This window comes from Humulus lupulus, chromosome 5 (genome assembly GCF_963169125.1).
Source record: "Humulus lupulus chromosome 5, drHumLupu1.1, whole genome shotgun sequence".
In the NCBI taxonomy this organism is placed as follows: Eukaryota; Viridiplantae; Streptophyta; class Magnoliopsida; order Rosales; family Cannabaceae; genus Humulus; species Humulus lupulus.
In genome coordinates, this window is record NC_084797.1 from 152852422 (window position 1) to 152868644 (window position 16223).

Consider the following 16223-nt stretch of genomic DNA (forward strand, 5'->3'; position numbering starts at 1 on the left):
AGTCTGGAAACTTACATCATTGTGTTTGGTTGTGCACTGTAATCTTATCTATGATTCCTGAGAATATCACTTTCTGTGTTTTGTTGTGCATTGAAATCTGTTAAATTTTCATGATTTCATAAAATTAATATAATAATATATTTCATCAAAATAATTTATAAACAATTTTACTCATGAAATATTTTTTAACAAAATTAAAAAAAATACATATATTGAATACTAGAATCAAGTATCATTTTTAAAATTACAAAAATACCCTTATTTTATTTTTAATAACATTTCATTTGTTATTTTAAACTAAAGTAATGATATAAAGGCTTTACAGATCAATTTCTTTAAATAAACAAATGTTATTTATCATTTTATAGCTTGATATATGTATATTTATTTTTATATTATAAGTTTCAAAAATAAAATAAGTCATTAACTAAAAAATTATTGGTTTAAGATTTTTTTAAAAAATAATAATAATTTTGAATTGTTTCACATTCCTAGCTATCTGAAAACCACTTGTCAAATGAGTTTCACTTGAACTTGAACTTGAACTTAGAATCAGGACAAGTTAAAACCCCTATAGCACAGATATTCAGATTAGAAAAACTCAAACCCAGTACCAAACATGAGAAAATATTCATATTCTCATTCCCATGTACAGATTCTTCCTGCATTACAAAGTCTGTTATTTCTGTTTAGTTTGTTAAGTTCCTTGTAAAACTGTGTAACTGACAACTCAGGTGTACTGACTCTATATATAATACAAGTTCTCTGTGAGTTAGAGCTTAATGAGCTTTAGTCACTTTTCCTCAATAACTTTCACTTTATAATATACAGAACAATTTATAAAGGCCCTATTCTTTCCCCTTTTCAGTTCTTTGGCTAAAAATGACAATGTGATTTTAAATCATGAGTCTGACAGAAGTGCTAACAAACGAAACCTTTTCCTCAAGTACCGAGTGGGATTGAGTTTTTTTCTTAGTTTAGTGATGACTACAAAGAACACTGTACAATACCATTATGGAAACAAAAAGAATGATCAATGATCTCATCTCAGCTATCAACTACCTCAATCTCTACACATTCCTTGCAACTCTCACATGATTCAGCAATTCAATATCCGTATATTCCAAACACACCAATACACATCAAAATGTCTGTATGTGCGTTATAGTCAAAATCTGATCAATTGACAGTCGATGCTTAATCTTATATCCTCTTTCTTCACTTACAATGCCATATTTTTATGAACCCATAGGTGACAGTGAAATGGATAGAATATATGATTGTATAACCCTCATTTGCTACAGAAGTCAAAATTACCTGGGTATCGCCATCCTGGAACCCTCTATCGAAGAAAAAAGCTGTACAAAGGAGCCCTGTGATATTGCAATAAAAAAAACTCATCTCCCCTATCATGAAAGCAAATCTGCAGGAAGAGAAGCAGGATCAAGTTCCCAGCAATCTTTCAAGAGTTCCGGGGCTTCATCACCCGAGAGCTTCCTTGCAGGAATTTGGTGTGAAAACAATTGAACTTCATCTTTCTCTAGCCACCGAATGGCATGGGAACCAATCTCACGTCTCTTGAATATAGTCTTGAACCCAGCAACCTTCTCAAGATACGCCATGCTCAGACCATGCATCACACTGTAAGTTGTTAAGAACAAAACTATGTCATAGTGCCGCTGCCTGTCTGTAATTGTAAGATTTCTTCCTTCAGCACTAAAAGTTGAGTCAGCATAAAGAGCCCAGACAGAACCTTTCTTGGGATAAATCCTATAAACCTCCCTAGCTGCCCTTTCGCAGTCAACAACATGAGAAAATATATTCACTGAATTGATAGAAGTCTTCCTGGAAACCTTAAATCTCCCACAAGATAGATGAAAACCCATTTTCTCCCAGCGAAGGAACCCCTCGTCTCCACTATCCTGAAAATCTAACCAGCTTAATTTCAGCTCAAAAGGATTCACAGAAACAACTTCATCGATCAAACCATAATCTCTTGGCATCCCATCATCGTCAGCATACATAGCCCAAACCTGTCCTTGCTTAAAGCTTCTCCCAACTCTGTCTTTATCAAAATCATAAAAATCGGAATCCTCTACGGGCATTATACCAGAGAGACTTTTCTTTGACACTTTATTCACGTCTAATGACAAAGCCTTACTCTCATCTAAAGCCCCATTCTTCAGTGATCCTATGTCCTTGCTCTTCTTTAACAATGAGCATCTCTGAGTCTCTGAATCCTTGTTTTCCTTTGAAATGTCAGATATTTTATTATCCCTTTCCTTCTTTTCCCTCTCCCTATCCTTCTCCTTCTTTGCCCTCTCCTTTTTTTCATTCTCTTTTTTTGCCTTCTCTTTTTCTTTGTTCACCTTCAATTTTGACAACTTTTCCTTCTTTGCTTTGCCCTTGATTGCAGACCGTAATTCAGCCAGTGTCATCGTTTCTTCATCAATTCTTGCCCTCTTTGGTTGAGACCTCTCCATGACTTCCCCAACACTACTCATTCTCTTCCTCAATCTCCCACCACTCCATTCACCACCACCAACTCCCTTCTTCAAATCTCCACCTTTCTTTTTGAATTCCTCACTTGTCACTCTCCAGTTACCCAATTCACCACTGTCCATCTTGCTCCTTCCCAATCCAACCTTACTCAGTTTCGACTTAGGGATCCAACCTGCAATTCTCTCATCACCATCCAAATTCCTACTCTTCAACCTCTCACTTCTAACCCTAACTTTGTCCTTATTAGTCTCACCATTCCCAACCTCCACAGCCTCAAAGCACTTCCTACAGCTCGGGCAAACCAAATTATGCCCCAAATACTTCCTCTCAAACTGGTGGGAAAGCCGGCATCTTGAGCAAGCCGTCCAGAATGTCTCAATACTTGCTGGCAATTCCTCACTTTCCTTAATCTTTTCATCTTGAATCCGAATTCTCAGCTTCATATCATACTCCTTTCGCTGTACCTTATCCGAAAGAACCCGAAACCCCTCATTCACGAGCTTAAAGGTCTCCTCAGAACCCAGGTGGGGATTCTTGTCAGGATGCAGAAGGAGAGCCAGTTTCTTGTACTGTTTCTTAATAGTATTAATATGACAAAAGGGTTCAACCTGGAGGATCTTGTACCAATCAAGGGTAGTGGATTTTGAAGCGGCACGGAGGATCTTAAATGAGGTAACCATGGAGGAGAGGCCATCGAGCTTCGGGCAGAGACGGTGAGCTCGCTTCACATATTTCAGAGCTGATTTGAGGTTGGAGGCCTTGTATTTAGCCTCTGCTAACGCTTTAAGCCGCTTAGCTTCTTGCTCCCCTTCTTCCCCCATTAATGGCTGGTTTTTGCATACAAACAAAGCGGATTACATAACATTATATTCCGCTTCATTTTAACATAAAAAAAAACCTAATCTAGATTATAAATATTTACCTTGAAAAAGATAAATGCACAGATATATACATGTATATATATATATATATATACAGAAGCTATATATCATTCCGTCCCAACAGGCAATAGGCTCTCTTGTAAGGCAGAGAGTACATAATTAATTGTTGCGTGAGCATACAAACCCCCCCCCCCCCCCCCCCCCCCCCAAATTTTTGAATTCCATACATAATCAGCATCAATAAGTTAAAACTATAAAAATACATAAACAATATTGAGAGACTAGTGAAAGCAAGAACAGATGTATGTATATACCTGATACTACAGTAGACGAGGCGGAAGCAGAGATAGAGAAAAGATAAAATAAGGCTGAGAATGAGAGAGCGGAATCGCAGATAGTGTTTTTGGAGGCTGCGACGGCGGCAGTGAGCCGGTCAGTAAATTCAGTGGCAGCGATTGGGGAGAGCAAGCGAGGGAGGAGGCTTACATTCGATGAAAATAGTGTAGTGTGAAGTGAAGCGAAGAGACGAATTGTAATGTGTAACAGTGTGTAGTGTTAAAAAATAATTGTTAAAACATGCTTAATTTCGGGGTTTTTTTAAGGGGAATGTTTATTTTGGGATTTTTTGTTCACAAAAAAAGTATATTTTGAATTTGTTTTTCATTTAAATCACTTTTGTAATTTAATTCTAAACATACTAACATTAGAAATACAAAAATTATAGATTTTTTTTTTTGTGAAACCGTTTTTTTCAATAATTCCAAAAATAAAGTGGGTCTTTTTATTTACAATATTGACGTTACTTTCGTACTCTTTTCAATTTAATTGTGTAGTAAATTTATACACAATTATATCTTAGTTATAACTCTTCTTTCATCTCTCCCTCGTGAAAGCTACTAATTCAAGGGCATGTTTTTTTTTTTTTTTTTTTGCTTTTGCATGTAATAATTAAGGAATAAGACATTAAATAACTATTTCATTTCTCTCGCAATTTTGTTTAGAAATCTTTTCTTATCTATGCAATTTTAAAAGACAATTCACACTATTAGTCAATTGAGCTCAAAAGTAGTACTATTGTTATCTATTTCTCAATATAGTTATTTTAATATGTGAAAAACATATATTTTTTCGTCGTTACTAAAATAAAAAATAATTATTTAGTTGATTATGATACCAATATAATATTGATTAGTTTCATTTTACAAAAAACTTTAATTTAACTAATTAACTTCATGATTATTTTTTTTTAATTTATTTAAGTAGAAGTTAAATCAAAGAGACCCTAAAATATGCATTATTTTAAAGTAATTTGTAAATTTCTTTTTTTGCTTGGTTAATAAGAAAACCTCAATAATTCACATGTTAAAATATAGATGGCTAAAACGTGTATTATATATATTTTTAAAAAAATAAAGTTACTATGTAGTGTATTAAATAGAATCATTTACTATATTACAACTTATTAGTTTCTGAAATAAACTTAAATGTTACTACATTGTAAATTAAATAGTAAGATATCATAATATAACTTAAAAATAACTAATTGGTATAGTAAAATGTCTACAAATAAGTTTGGAGGTAACCAAAATGTATCTTAAATAATATAATCTAAGAAATAAAGTTTTTTTTAAAAAATAAAATAAAGTAAGTAATCGGTATCGTGAGCAACCAAAAGGTAATTTTTACAACCAAGAAAAACAAAAAAAATTGGCGGGCGTGATTTTCCGACCATCATGGACCTCGGGGGTGTCACCGTTAGATTGAGTTTTTTTCGAGATGATCAAAACCCAGCCACCCACAGCAAGTTTGTGGACATATCCACATCTTTAGAAGCTTTTTCCGATGACACTGCCAGTTGTTTGTGCTCAAGAGTTAGTTGTACTATCCGACCTATATCATTTTGATAGGCAATTATGGGTTTCTTGTCGTCACCTGAGAAGATGGTTAGGGGGATGAGTAATTTTTTGTTGTGTTTGAAAAATTACCAAAAAGTGTATTATTACTTTATATTTAAAATATATCTTATTGTATTCTAAACAAATTTAAAGCTATTTTAAAAACATTTCTAGTAACTTTTTTTTTTAAAAATAGATTCTTTATGATACTGTTATACCCAAAAATTGGAGAATGCATCTAGGAGAGTGCCTCCTAGGAGAAGTTAAGGGGTGTGGTCCTAGGAGACTCCAAGGAGGATGTGGTCGGATGTGGTCCTAGGAGACTCCAAGGAGGATGTGGTCCTAGGAGACCCCAAGGAGGGTGTGGTCCTAGGAGACCCCAAGGGTGTGTAGGAGGCAAGCCTCCCAAGGTTTTCTAAGTGTTGGCTCGAACGTGTCCAAGGTAAATAGCTAAGGAGGAGGAGTCTCATGCAAGAGAATGGAGACTTAGACTTTCATAAGGAAAGTCTATACAATGTTCGATCGGACATGTTTGGGAGATGCTAAAGAAGGTTGCCTCAATATTGTCCAAGGTGAGGTTCCCTCAATGTTGTTCAAGGTGAGGTGCCAAGGAGGTTGCCTCGGACCACCTTGGTCCGAGGAGAAGCCAAGGAGATTGGTTCAAGGAGGAACATGGCATGCTAGAGGAGAGTGCATGTTAGAGGAGAGAAGTGCATCTCCTACCACCATGCACGTTCAACCTACCACCATGCATATCCTACCACCATGCACGTTCAACCTACCACCATGCATATCCTACCACCATGCACGTTCAACCTACCACCATGCATATCCTACCACCATGCATGTTTAACCAGCACTTGCATGGGTAGTGAGTAGGAGGTGGACCAACTAGCTAGAGGAGACTAAGTCAGACACAACTTCAACAACATGCGCAGGAATCTCTCATTCTTCCCACAAATGGGGAGTTTGTTACATTTTGCATTTTGAATGTTTATTTGTAATATAAATGTAATAAATATAATAAAATATCCCTATTATAAGGGGATATCAGTTGAGGATCTCATCTCTATAAATAGAGAGCTTATGAGATGAGAGAGGGGCTCTTTCGGCTTATTCTTTCTAGAGAGATAAAATTGGGTCTGTCTATTCTAGAGAGAGAAAGTGCTGAAATTAGAGAGAATTCTTGTATTTTCACAATTTATACTGAAGAAACTCAGTTGGCATAGTCCATCTGATCTTGAGTATAGATTTATAAATCACAACTCTAAGTGGATTAGGCTATTACCGACAATCGGGGCTGAACCACTATAAAAATCTCCTGTGTTCTTTACTTTTCTTGTTTATACCGTCTGTTGTCGTTTACATTCTCTTGAAGGTTCGTCGTATTTGACGTTCTCACGTCGTTGGCTAAAAACGCAGTCAACAGATACTGTTTGATAATTTTTAAATAGATCAAGAAAACTCCTTTTAGTAACTCACTAAGGCAATTTGTTGCTTTAAATTTGTGTCATGCCCAAAATTTTAGTCATATATCAAAATGTAATAAATTGGTATTTTAAATGATTTTAAAAGCAACGAAAATGTAGCTTTTAAAAGTAACTACGTAGTATATTAAATAATATCATTTTCCAATAAACTATTCATGGTAAATTACATGACTGAATAAAAAACTCTATTAAATGATTTCATTTAAAAGTTAATGCGTAGTAAATAAATATTTTTTATTAATAATATATGTGGTAACTTGTTATACTATGTGACAACTCATTAGTTTCTGAACTAAGATTGACGGTTATCAAAATGTATCTTAAATAATAAGTTACCATAATATAGCCTAAAAATAACTAATTGGTATATTAAGATGTCTACAAATAAGTTTTAGAGGTAACGAAAAATGTATCTAAAATAATATGATATAAAAATAAAACTTTTTATATATAAAAAAAAAATAACAAATTGGTATCTTATTGGTATCGTAAACAAAAAAAACGTTTTACAACCCAAAACAATAAAAAAAAATCAGGAAGCAAGATTTTCTAAATTTTTTTTCAAATTTCGGTATATCATGCTAAGTGGCACACTATATGTGTAAATAAATTATTTTAAGGTATTTTTAGAATTAATTTACATTTTTAAGGTATTTGTGTAAATTTCCTTTTTTTTAACCAATTTCTTTTTTAAAAAATATTAATGTTTTTTCTACTTAAATAATTTTTTTTCTCTTCTTGTTTCTTTGAAAAAAAGTGAATGAATCACAAGAAGCAGAAAGTATAGGAATTTCTTCAATCTAAGAAAATTTATTGTCAAACTTAAGGACATACGAATCTATAAATCGTTTAAAAAAAAATAGACAATAAAGTTATTAAACTAAAATTATACCAAAAATCAAGAGTCTTAGAAGTTGAGTCCAAGAAAATCATACCAAAAATGGAAGAGTTGCAATTGATTGACATATAACCCACCTAAAAATAAAAAAGGATTGATAAATTACAACTATGTAAAAAAAAAAAAAGAAGAGATTTTTACACAAAATATCTAAATTAGCTCTATTTACATTTGCACTATTGGGTGGAGAATTTGACATTTATATGGTTATTAGTTTTCTTTTGTACTGTAATATTTGCATTTTGTTTTAGGGTTATATTGGGGTACATATAACATTAGGGATTGCATTTTGATTCCTAAAAGCCAGCATCTCTATGATCTTTATTATAGGGACTTTGGCTATGCTCTAAGGATTGTGATCTATTGGTAGCAAAAATCTAAGGTAAGAAGAGTGGTAACTGTAGCACAAGGTGTGCGATGAACTACACCACATGATATATGTTATGAAATGTATGAATGATTTGAATGTTCTATGGATATTTTCTTAGTGAGCTATTGCATGAATTTAACTCATGTGTGAATCTTTGTGATAACACACTTGAACAGTGTAGTATTCCCACAATCGCCAAGGTTATGCTACGAATCACTAGGAGTCTAGGATGCATAAGTCAACTTGTGGGATGCCATCTGCTACTATAGTCGTGCAATTAATGTTTGTTGAACGATTGATGGATTGTATTAGGTAATGCATAAATAATGGTCATGTATGTTGGAATTATGAGTATGGTAGTATATGTTATGATTAGGATTATATATGTTATGATCAGGTTATATGGGGTGTGACTTATATAACTCTTTTGGATGGGCGTTAGCTCACGGGTACTATGTGCTGCAAATAATGGCAAAGGCATAGCTCGAGGGTGATGAGATGGATGGTGTAACGACCCAAACCATACAAGACCAAAATCATGCAGAAATTTAAACTTTTTACTTTTAACTCATTGTACCGAAAATCCATACAAAAAAACTTTTAAAAAGATTGTGTGCTCACACTTTTAGTTTAGCAAATGGAAATACAACTACTCTTCCACGGAGTTATAACAAAACAATTATCCCAAAGAAATAACAAACTTCTAGCTTTTTCTTTTCAAAATAGTGATCCATCAAAAACCTCCCTAGGTTAGGTCACATGTACATATCCACAAGTAGACTCTGGCGCTCACTGATCCACTTTGCCTTTGTATTTACCTACAACATGAAAAACTAGGTAAGCAACAACACTTAATAAGAATGGCCTTACACAAGTATACTAAAACCCAGTAACAGGTCGACCTAAGGTAGATATAGCTACCAGTCATTATGGTATTGGATAAGTTCCAACCCTATCATACAATTTTCAATAATAACCATAACAGAAAATCAAGCACTTTGGTTGCACCCAGCAACAAATTTTTGTACATATCATAACAACCTGCACTCAGAAAATCCCAGACGTTTAAGATATATAACCATATCCGAAATAAATACTTTGGTTGTTTCGAACAACCAAGTTCACACATATCACAATAACCTGCACTTAAAAGATTCCCAAAACATTCAATATATATAACACATGTCATAAATAATCAATAGATTTATAGCAAGGGATCTAGGCCTCAACCCGGTTCCAGCATTAATGTCCTGGCTCAAACCAAACTATATTACCATTATCCTAGCTCCAACCCGGACTATATGTTTTTACCACGTCTTGGCTCCAACCTGGACTATATCATTACCATGTCCTGGCTCCGACCCAGACTTTAGCTTACCGTGTCCTGGCTCCAACTCAGAGTATGTTACGCTAAGGTTCTGTCTCCAACCCGAACATACTTACCATTTAGCCACAGAATGCAAAAGCATTGCAAGAGTAGGTATTAAGCATACTCTGGTCTTAACGACTCAAACAAAACTAGTGTAATCTACTACTAGAAGCACACACTAGTATATTCATGTCATAGCCAAGAAGGGAAAGGCTAACTTACTTTGAGTCCTTAGGTCCCAACTGGATCTTTAATACCAATATTCGTTTTACCTTTGGCGGCTACTGTAATTAGTACAGTATACTCGGATTAAACTATGGCATATTATTATAGCTAATATTCTACAATAGCTGCATGCAATAAATTCTCAAAGACTTTATACTTTAGCCTCCCATACACTTCACAGTATATAAGGCTAGATTTTCATTTTAGTCTTTAAGTTATCGTAAGAAAATCGACCTCACCGCAACATGCTCTCTGTACCCTGTGTTTTAATGTTCTTTCAAGAAAGAACTTTATTATATGATAACTTGTATTTTGGTTTTAGAAAAGGGAGTTTTAACAACTCTTATCTTTAGAAAAAATACCATAACTTTTCGCTATTTTACGAAGTTCACTGCTTTCTATCATATACCAAAATACCACTTTCTTGACCCTTTAACTATTATTATTTGGCAAGGTTACCCTTTGTTCATAAAGGTTCTTTATAACCTAAATTTCCATTTTCACCATTTCTATATGTAACCTAGAATCTCATTTTGTGTTACTTTTGAAAAGAAGGGCAATTGGACCCTTAACTTATAAAAATGGTAAAAATCAAACTTTAATTAACTCAAGCTAATTAGGGATTGGTTAAACCTTCAAATCCTTAATTAATTTTATAAAAAGAACCATTTTCTAATTTCCACAATTTTACTTTTACTTCTTTATTTAAAGTGATAAAAGTCAATTTTTAAACTTCTGCCATATGTTGAGTTTTTGGTCAAAGCCCTTAAACTTCTATCCACTTATTCTTTGTCATAAGGACAGGAACTAGGCAAAAACCTTGCATCAAAAATCATTTTAGGTTAGGAGAACTAACCTCCCAAAAATTACTTTTCATTATGGTTCGAAATTACTACTTTTCAGATTTTAGGAAAAAATTAGAAAAAATATTTCTCTTAAACCGTGACACTTTTTTCTCTAAAATTTTAAATAGATCTTAATACATATCTAAAATACCTTCCTTCAAAATTTCATAATTTTTGGGATATTAAAACTCATTCAAATAGTTAAAGCAACTGGGTAGTACTTGTGGCCCAAAAGTTTTTTCCAGATTTTAGGGCAACTTTGAAAATTTGTTTCTCTTAAACCGTAGTATAGTTCTTTCTAAAACTTTACAGGAGTCTTGCTACTTATCTAAAATAGATTCCTTAAAAATTTCATAATTTTTGGAATAATAAAACTCATTCAAATAATTGAAGTAATATAGGCAGTGCTTGCTGCCCAGAAGTTTCCAGAAGTTTTGTTTCCAGCTTTTAGAGCAAACTTTGAAAAATAATTTCTCTTAAACCATAACACATTTTACTCTAAAATTTTAGAGGGACCCTTATAAATGTATAAACTAACTTCCTACCAAATTTCATAGCTTTTAGATTAGTAAAATTTGTTCAAAAGATAAAGAAATTTGGGCAGTGCATGTTGCCCAGAAATTTTCTAAATTTGCATCGCAATGCCAAAAAGTGCATAACTTGGGCTTAAAAATACTTTTTTGTGATTTTCCAAAGTCTAACATTAATTACTCACCAATCACTACACAAATTATTTTCACAAATAGAGGCAGTAGGGTATGATTTGACCCGTTGGAAGTCAGGCCACGAATTTTGGCAGCATGCATTTTTACTCACACTTAACCATAACAATCATTTCTAACATAAATCCTAGCCACATGCATGCAAATTAATCATATCACAAAACCTCAATCATAAGCATAAAAATAAGCTCAAAAATCATTGAAATACCCTATACAACCAGATCTACAAATATCATCACAAAACTTAATAGGACATATTCTGTCATTAATTCTAATTTTATGTATAGTTATTATAGGAGAGAGAGTCTTGGGGCGCAAGATCAGGGGGATCTTTTTGGTTTCCTCTTTTTGATAATGTAGTTTGTATATATGTGGGCATTACGTTTTGAATGAGATAGAGAATTGAGATCAAACCTTGCATGGTATCAAGAGCCTATGGTTGGTGGAGACGTTTTTTTTACCAAGAGTTTGGTGCAGCAATTTTTTTTTCCGACTTGGCCGACGATCCAGCTGCCATAACCAAAAGCTCCAACGATGCGAAAAAGATAGATGTTTTTTCACTGGGCTCAAATGACAATCTAGGTAATCTCATCACCCCGGTGCAATTGAAAGGAGATAATTATGATGAATGGGCAAGAGCTATTCGTACGGCTTTGAAAGCCAAGAGAAAGTTTGGGTTTTTGGACAGGACGGTCTTGATTCCCAAAGATGAAGAGAAACTTGATGATTGGTATACTGTGCATTCTATGTTGGTTTCATGATTGATCCTTCACTCCGATCCACTCTCTCGTACTATGAGGATGCACGAGAATTATGGAAGGTCATGAAGGAACGATTTTGTGTAGTGAACGGGACACAGATTTGTCAACTCAAAACATCTTTCGCCGAGTGCAAGCAAGGGAAGACGGAGACCATTACTTCATACTGTGGATGACTCAGTAAGATTTTGGATGAATTAGCCAATTATATTACTCTACCAACTTGTACATGTGCTGGTTGTACGTGCAATCTTGCTGCACAATATACCAAGTTATTGCAGGAAGAAAGGCTCCTATGGTTTCTCATTGGTCTGGATAGTGCCTTTATCTCGATCTGTTCCCAACTTTTGACTCAAGACCCGCTACCTTCGCTAGACAAGGTATACCAGACCTTGATACAAGAGGAGCGCTTGCGTAGTGGCAATTTTCATCTTGAGAAGGACGACCGTGATAGTATCATGGCCTTTAAGCTTCAGACGGATCTTAGAGGTAAATCTCGTTCTGTTAATAATTCTGACAAGTTTTGTGTGCATTGCAATCGTGAAGTCCATGATCAAAGTTCATGTTTTCAACTACATGGCTTCTCGGATTGGTGGGGGGATCGGTCTCGTGGTGGTCGTGGTTCTGGTCGGGGAGGGAGAGGTAGTGGCCATAGTGGTGCGGCTGGTGGTCGAAGTGGCAGAGGGGGAGGCAGTAGTGGTGCCCCATCGATTTGTGAAAAAAAAACCACTGTTGGCTCTTCGGGACAGGCGAGTACTTCTCAGGCATCGCCAAACACTTCAGAGGTAGCAGGATTATCTGGCATTATGCCTAGCCAATGGCAGACCATTCTTGATCTTCTTAATTTGCTAAAGCCCAAAGATTTTTTGATGGGTAAGTGTTTATGGATACTCGATACCCGGGCCACTCATCATGTCATAGGTACATTAAAATCGTTAATTGATGTGAAGACAATTAGTCATTGTCCTGTGCAATTACCAGATGGTCGGTCTACAACTGCCACACATGAGGGAAGTGTGGTGTTATCGGGCAATTTGAGACTTAATAATGTGTTATTTTTTCCTAATTTGGATTGTAATTTGATCTCTGTGATCCAACTCTTAGATGAGCATAAATGTACTGTTCAAGTCACTGATACTTTGTGTTATACAAGACCGAGTGACGAGGAGGTTGATTGGAGTGGGTGAGCACAAGGATGGGCTTTTCTTTTTCTATGGTGTTCCACATGCCAAGGTCCTAGCTGTTAATGGTGATGTGTCCATGGAGTTATGGCACAAGCGTCTGGGGCATCCTTTAGAGAAAGTTCTTTGGAAGTTTTTTTTTGTGAGTCAATTTAGTAGTTTGAATAAAAATGGTTGTGATGTATGTTTCCTTGCAAAGCAACATCGAGACAGTTTTCCTATTAGTAGTAGTCGTGCTAGTAGGATTTTTGAACTTATTCATTGTGATTTGTAAGGACCCTATTAGACCCGTTCTTCATGTGGGGCTTCTTATTTTTTGACTATTGTGGATGATTTCTGACGAATAGTTTGGATTTATTTTCTATATAATAAATTGGAAGTTGGCATCATGTTTCTGAATTTTGTTGCATTGGTTAAAAGACAATTTAATTAGCATATTAAGCGTGTTAGAAGTGATAATGGAACTGAGTTTACATGCTTAGCTGACTATTTTGAGAAACATAGCATTATTTTGAAACTTCCTTTGTTGGGACCCCACAACAAAATGGTCGTGTTGAGCGTAAACATCAACATATTTTAAATGTCGCACGTGCTTTGTGTTTTCAAGGGCATTTGCATATTCAATTTTGGGGAGAGTGTGTGATGGCGGTATGTTACTTAATAAATTACACATCTTCTAATGTTCTTAATCATAAGACACCTTATGAATGTTTGTTTGGTCATGTTCCTAATTTACAAGCCATTCATGTTTTGGGTTGTTTATGTTACACTCATAATAAAAAACATCAAGGTGACAAATTTGCTAGTAGAAGTCGTAAGTGCATTTTTTTGGGGTACCCATTTGCTAAAAAGGGATGGAAGTTGTCTGATCTAGAAACAAAAGAGATCTTTGTTTCTAGGGATGTTAATTTTTTTGAAAATGTATTTCCATTGTCTGAACATAGAGTTGTACCACTTGATAATGTTTCTAGTCATAACGTGGGTTCTCAATCTTTTTATGAGGAAGATTTTGATGACTTTGTATGTGAAGGGGTGGCTTGTCATGATATCTTTCCTGCTGCCATTGAGGACACTATGGCGCTGGGGGAGAGTAATACAGAGATAAGAGGTAATATGGAGATAGGGGTGATCTGTAAAATATGCACGCAAGTGTACGTGGTCGTGTCAAGTAATGAATTCCGGAATAATAGATATCGTTCCACATAGACTATTAACCAATTACCAATAATCGTTCTTTAATTTCTATTTGGCAAACAAAATTTAGATGAATAAATCTAATCATAAAATATTAAATAACCGTGAACAAATAACTAATCAAAAGATGAAAATCAATCAATAATAAAAGACCTAGGGTATTAACTTTATCAACTTTCATTTTATTAATTTTATTAATAAGTTCTAAATTTCTTTCTTCCTATTCTAATAGCAAGTTTACATAAATCGATTCCTATTCTTTTTCAAGATATAAGATCTCATCCTATATGCATGTGTTTCTACATCTCTGTGATAAACTTAAGCATATAGCAAGAATTAAGCATAGAAACCTAATTACTACACAAGCCATACATGTACTTTTGTCCAATATGTAACTTATGTCTATATAACGATAACATATTCGATTCTCATCTTTCAAATTTTGAATCAAAATCATAAATCAAGCAAATATTGATCAGGTATTTACTTACATTAAGCAAACATTATATAGATTAGAATAAAGAAGAAAAATCATTAGAACATTATAATTAAATTAAAAAAAAATCCAAGTGACTACATTAAACCCTAGATAAAAATGTTTAGTTCATATCAGACATGACTAAATCAACACAATAATAATTCAAAAACATAAGATTCAAAGACTTGAAGAAGAAATAAAAATATAAAAGTGCAGAAAAACTAATCTCAGAATCAAAATTAATCTCAAAACTCGTAATTAAAATCTGCCCTAACCATAATTAAACATTAAGTCTGAAGTTATACTAAAAAAAATCAGAATCCCTTGTTTTTTTTGTAGGCGGGCCGCGACTTGGCCTTTCCTAGATCGCGACCCATGTCTATTTTAAAGGCCTTCCAAGTCTGTGTATATCTTCAGGCCCGCGACTTAGGCACTATCAAGTCGCGACACTAATTTCCTTCAGCAGCTTTATGTTTCTGACTTGACTAGAGTCACGACTCTAAAATCCCAGTCGCGGCCCTAATTCCATTATTTCTCAATTTAAGCCTTTCAACCTCATTCCTTCATCAAAAACTGATTTTAACTCGTCCTTAGCACCATTTTGAGTCGAACAACCACCAAAAGCTTCGTTTTCCCACCATTTTCTCTTCTTTTTACATTTTTCTCATGATTCAACGCACCAACCTACAACAAAGACAAACAAAAGTGTAATCTTGCACAAAACAAACATAAAGACTCAAGATTACCACAAAAACACATTCTAAAACGACACTAAAATGAAGTTATCAAACTCACAGAAACTTACTCTTTGTTCACCCTCGAACAAAGGACTCAAAACAAACCTAGACTCTAACAACTAAGACAACTTCCACAACATGAATACCAACAACAACAATTATGCCTCAATATCATGAATGCCAACCCTATAATTCTCAAAAAACTACTCAACAGTTTATTCAATCCAGAATTTTGATCAAAACACTCCATCAACACACTTTAGTCTACTAACATTTTGGATTACCAAGTCATGATCACTAAAGAAACATAGTTGAAATCAATTATGCTAACCAAATTATTTCCAATCAATCCATTCAAACCAAATAATTCTATAAGCTCACTTACTTGCTATTCTCCACTAATATAAATCATGATATGCATAAGAATCAATAAGACTTGTATAAGTTTGTAATAATGGCTTAGGTCAAGGTAGATAAGAAAGTAATCTTTAAGCTCATTCTACTATACACACATGACCAAAAATCACAGACTTTATTCCCATAGTAATACAATCCCATAATCCCATTTCTTGTTTTTATTTAGAGAGATGTAAAATATATATATATATATTTTTAGATGATAACTACACTCCCCCAAACTTGATTTTGTTATATATTCATATTGGGGGGGTGTAGTTT

The 16223-nt window shown here is 34.3% G+C and overlaps 1 protein-coding gene across 1 annotated transcript; it reads right to left on the reverse strand.

Annotated features, from left to right (window-relative positions):
* Window positions 1-797: 797 nt before the first annotated feature.
* On the reverse strand, window positions 798-3983 carry LOC133777763 (J protein JJJ2). The gene is made up of 2 exons (XM_062217496.1): window positions 3698-3983; window positions 798-3329 (listed from the first exon to the last, which is right to left on the reverse strand). The coding sequence occupies exon 2, from the start codon at window positions 3321-3323 to the stop codon at window positions 1410-1412; it is 1914 nt and encodes a 637-aa protein (XP_062073480.1). The 5' UTR covers window positions 3324-3329; window positions 3698-3983; the 3' UTR covers window positions 798-1409.
* Window positions 3984-16223: the final 12240 nt, after the last annotated feature.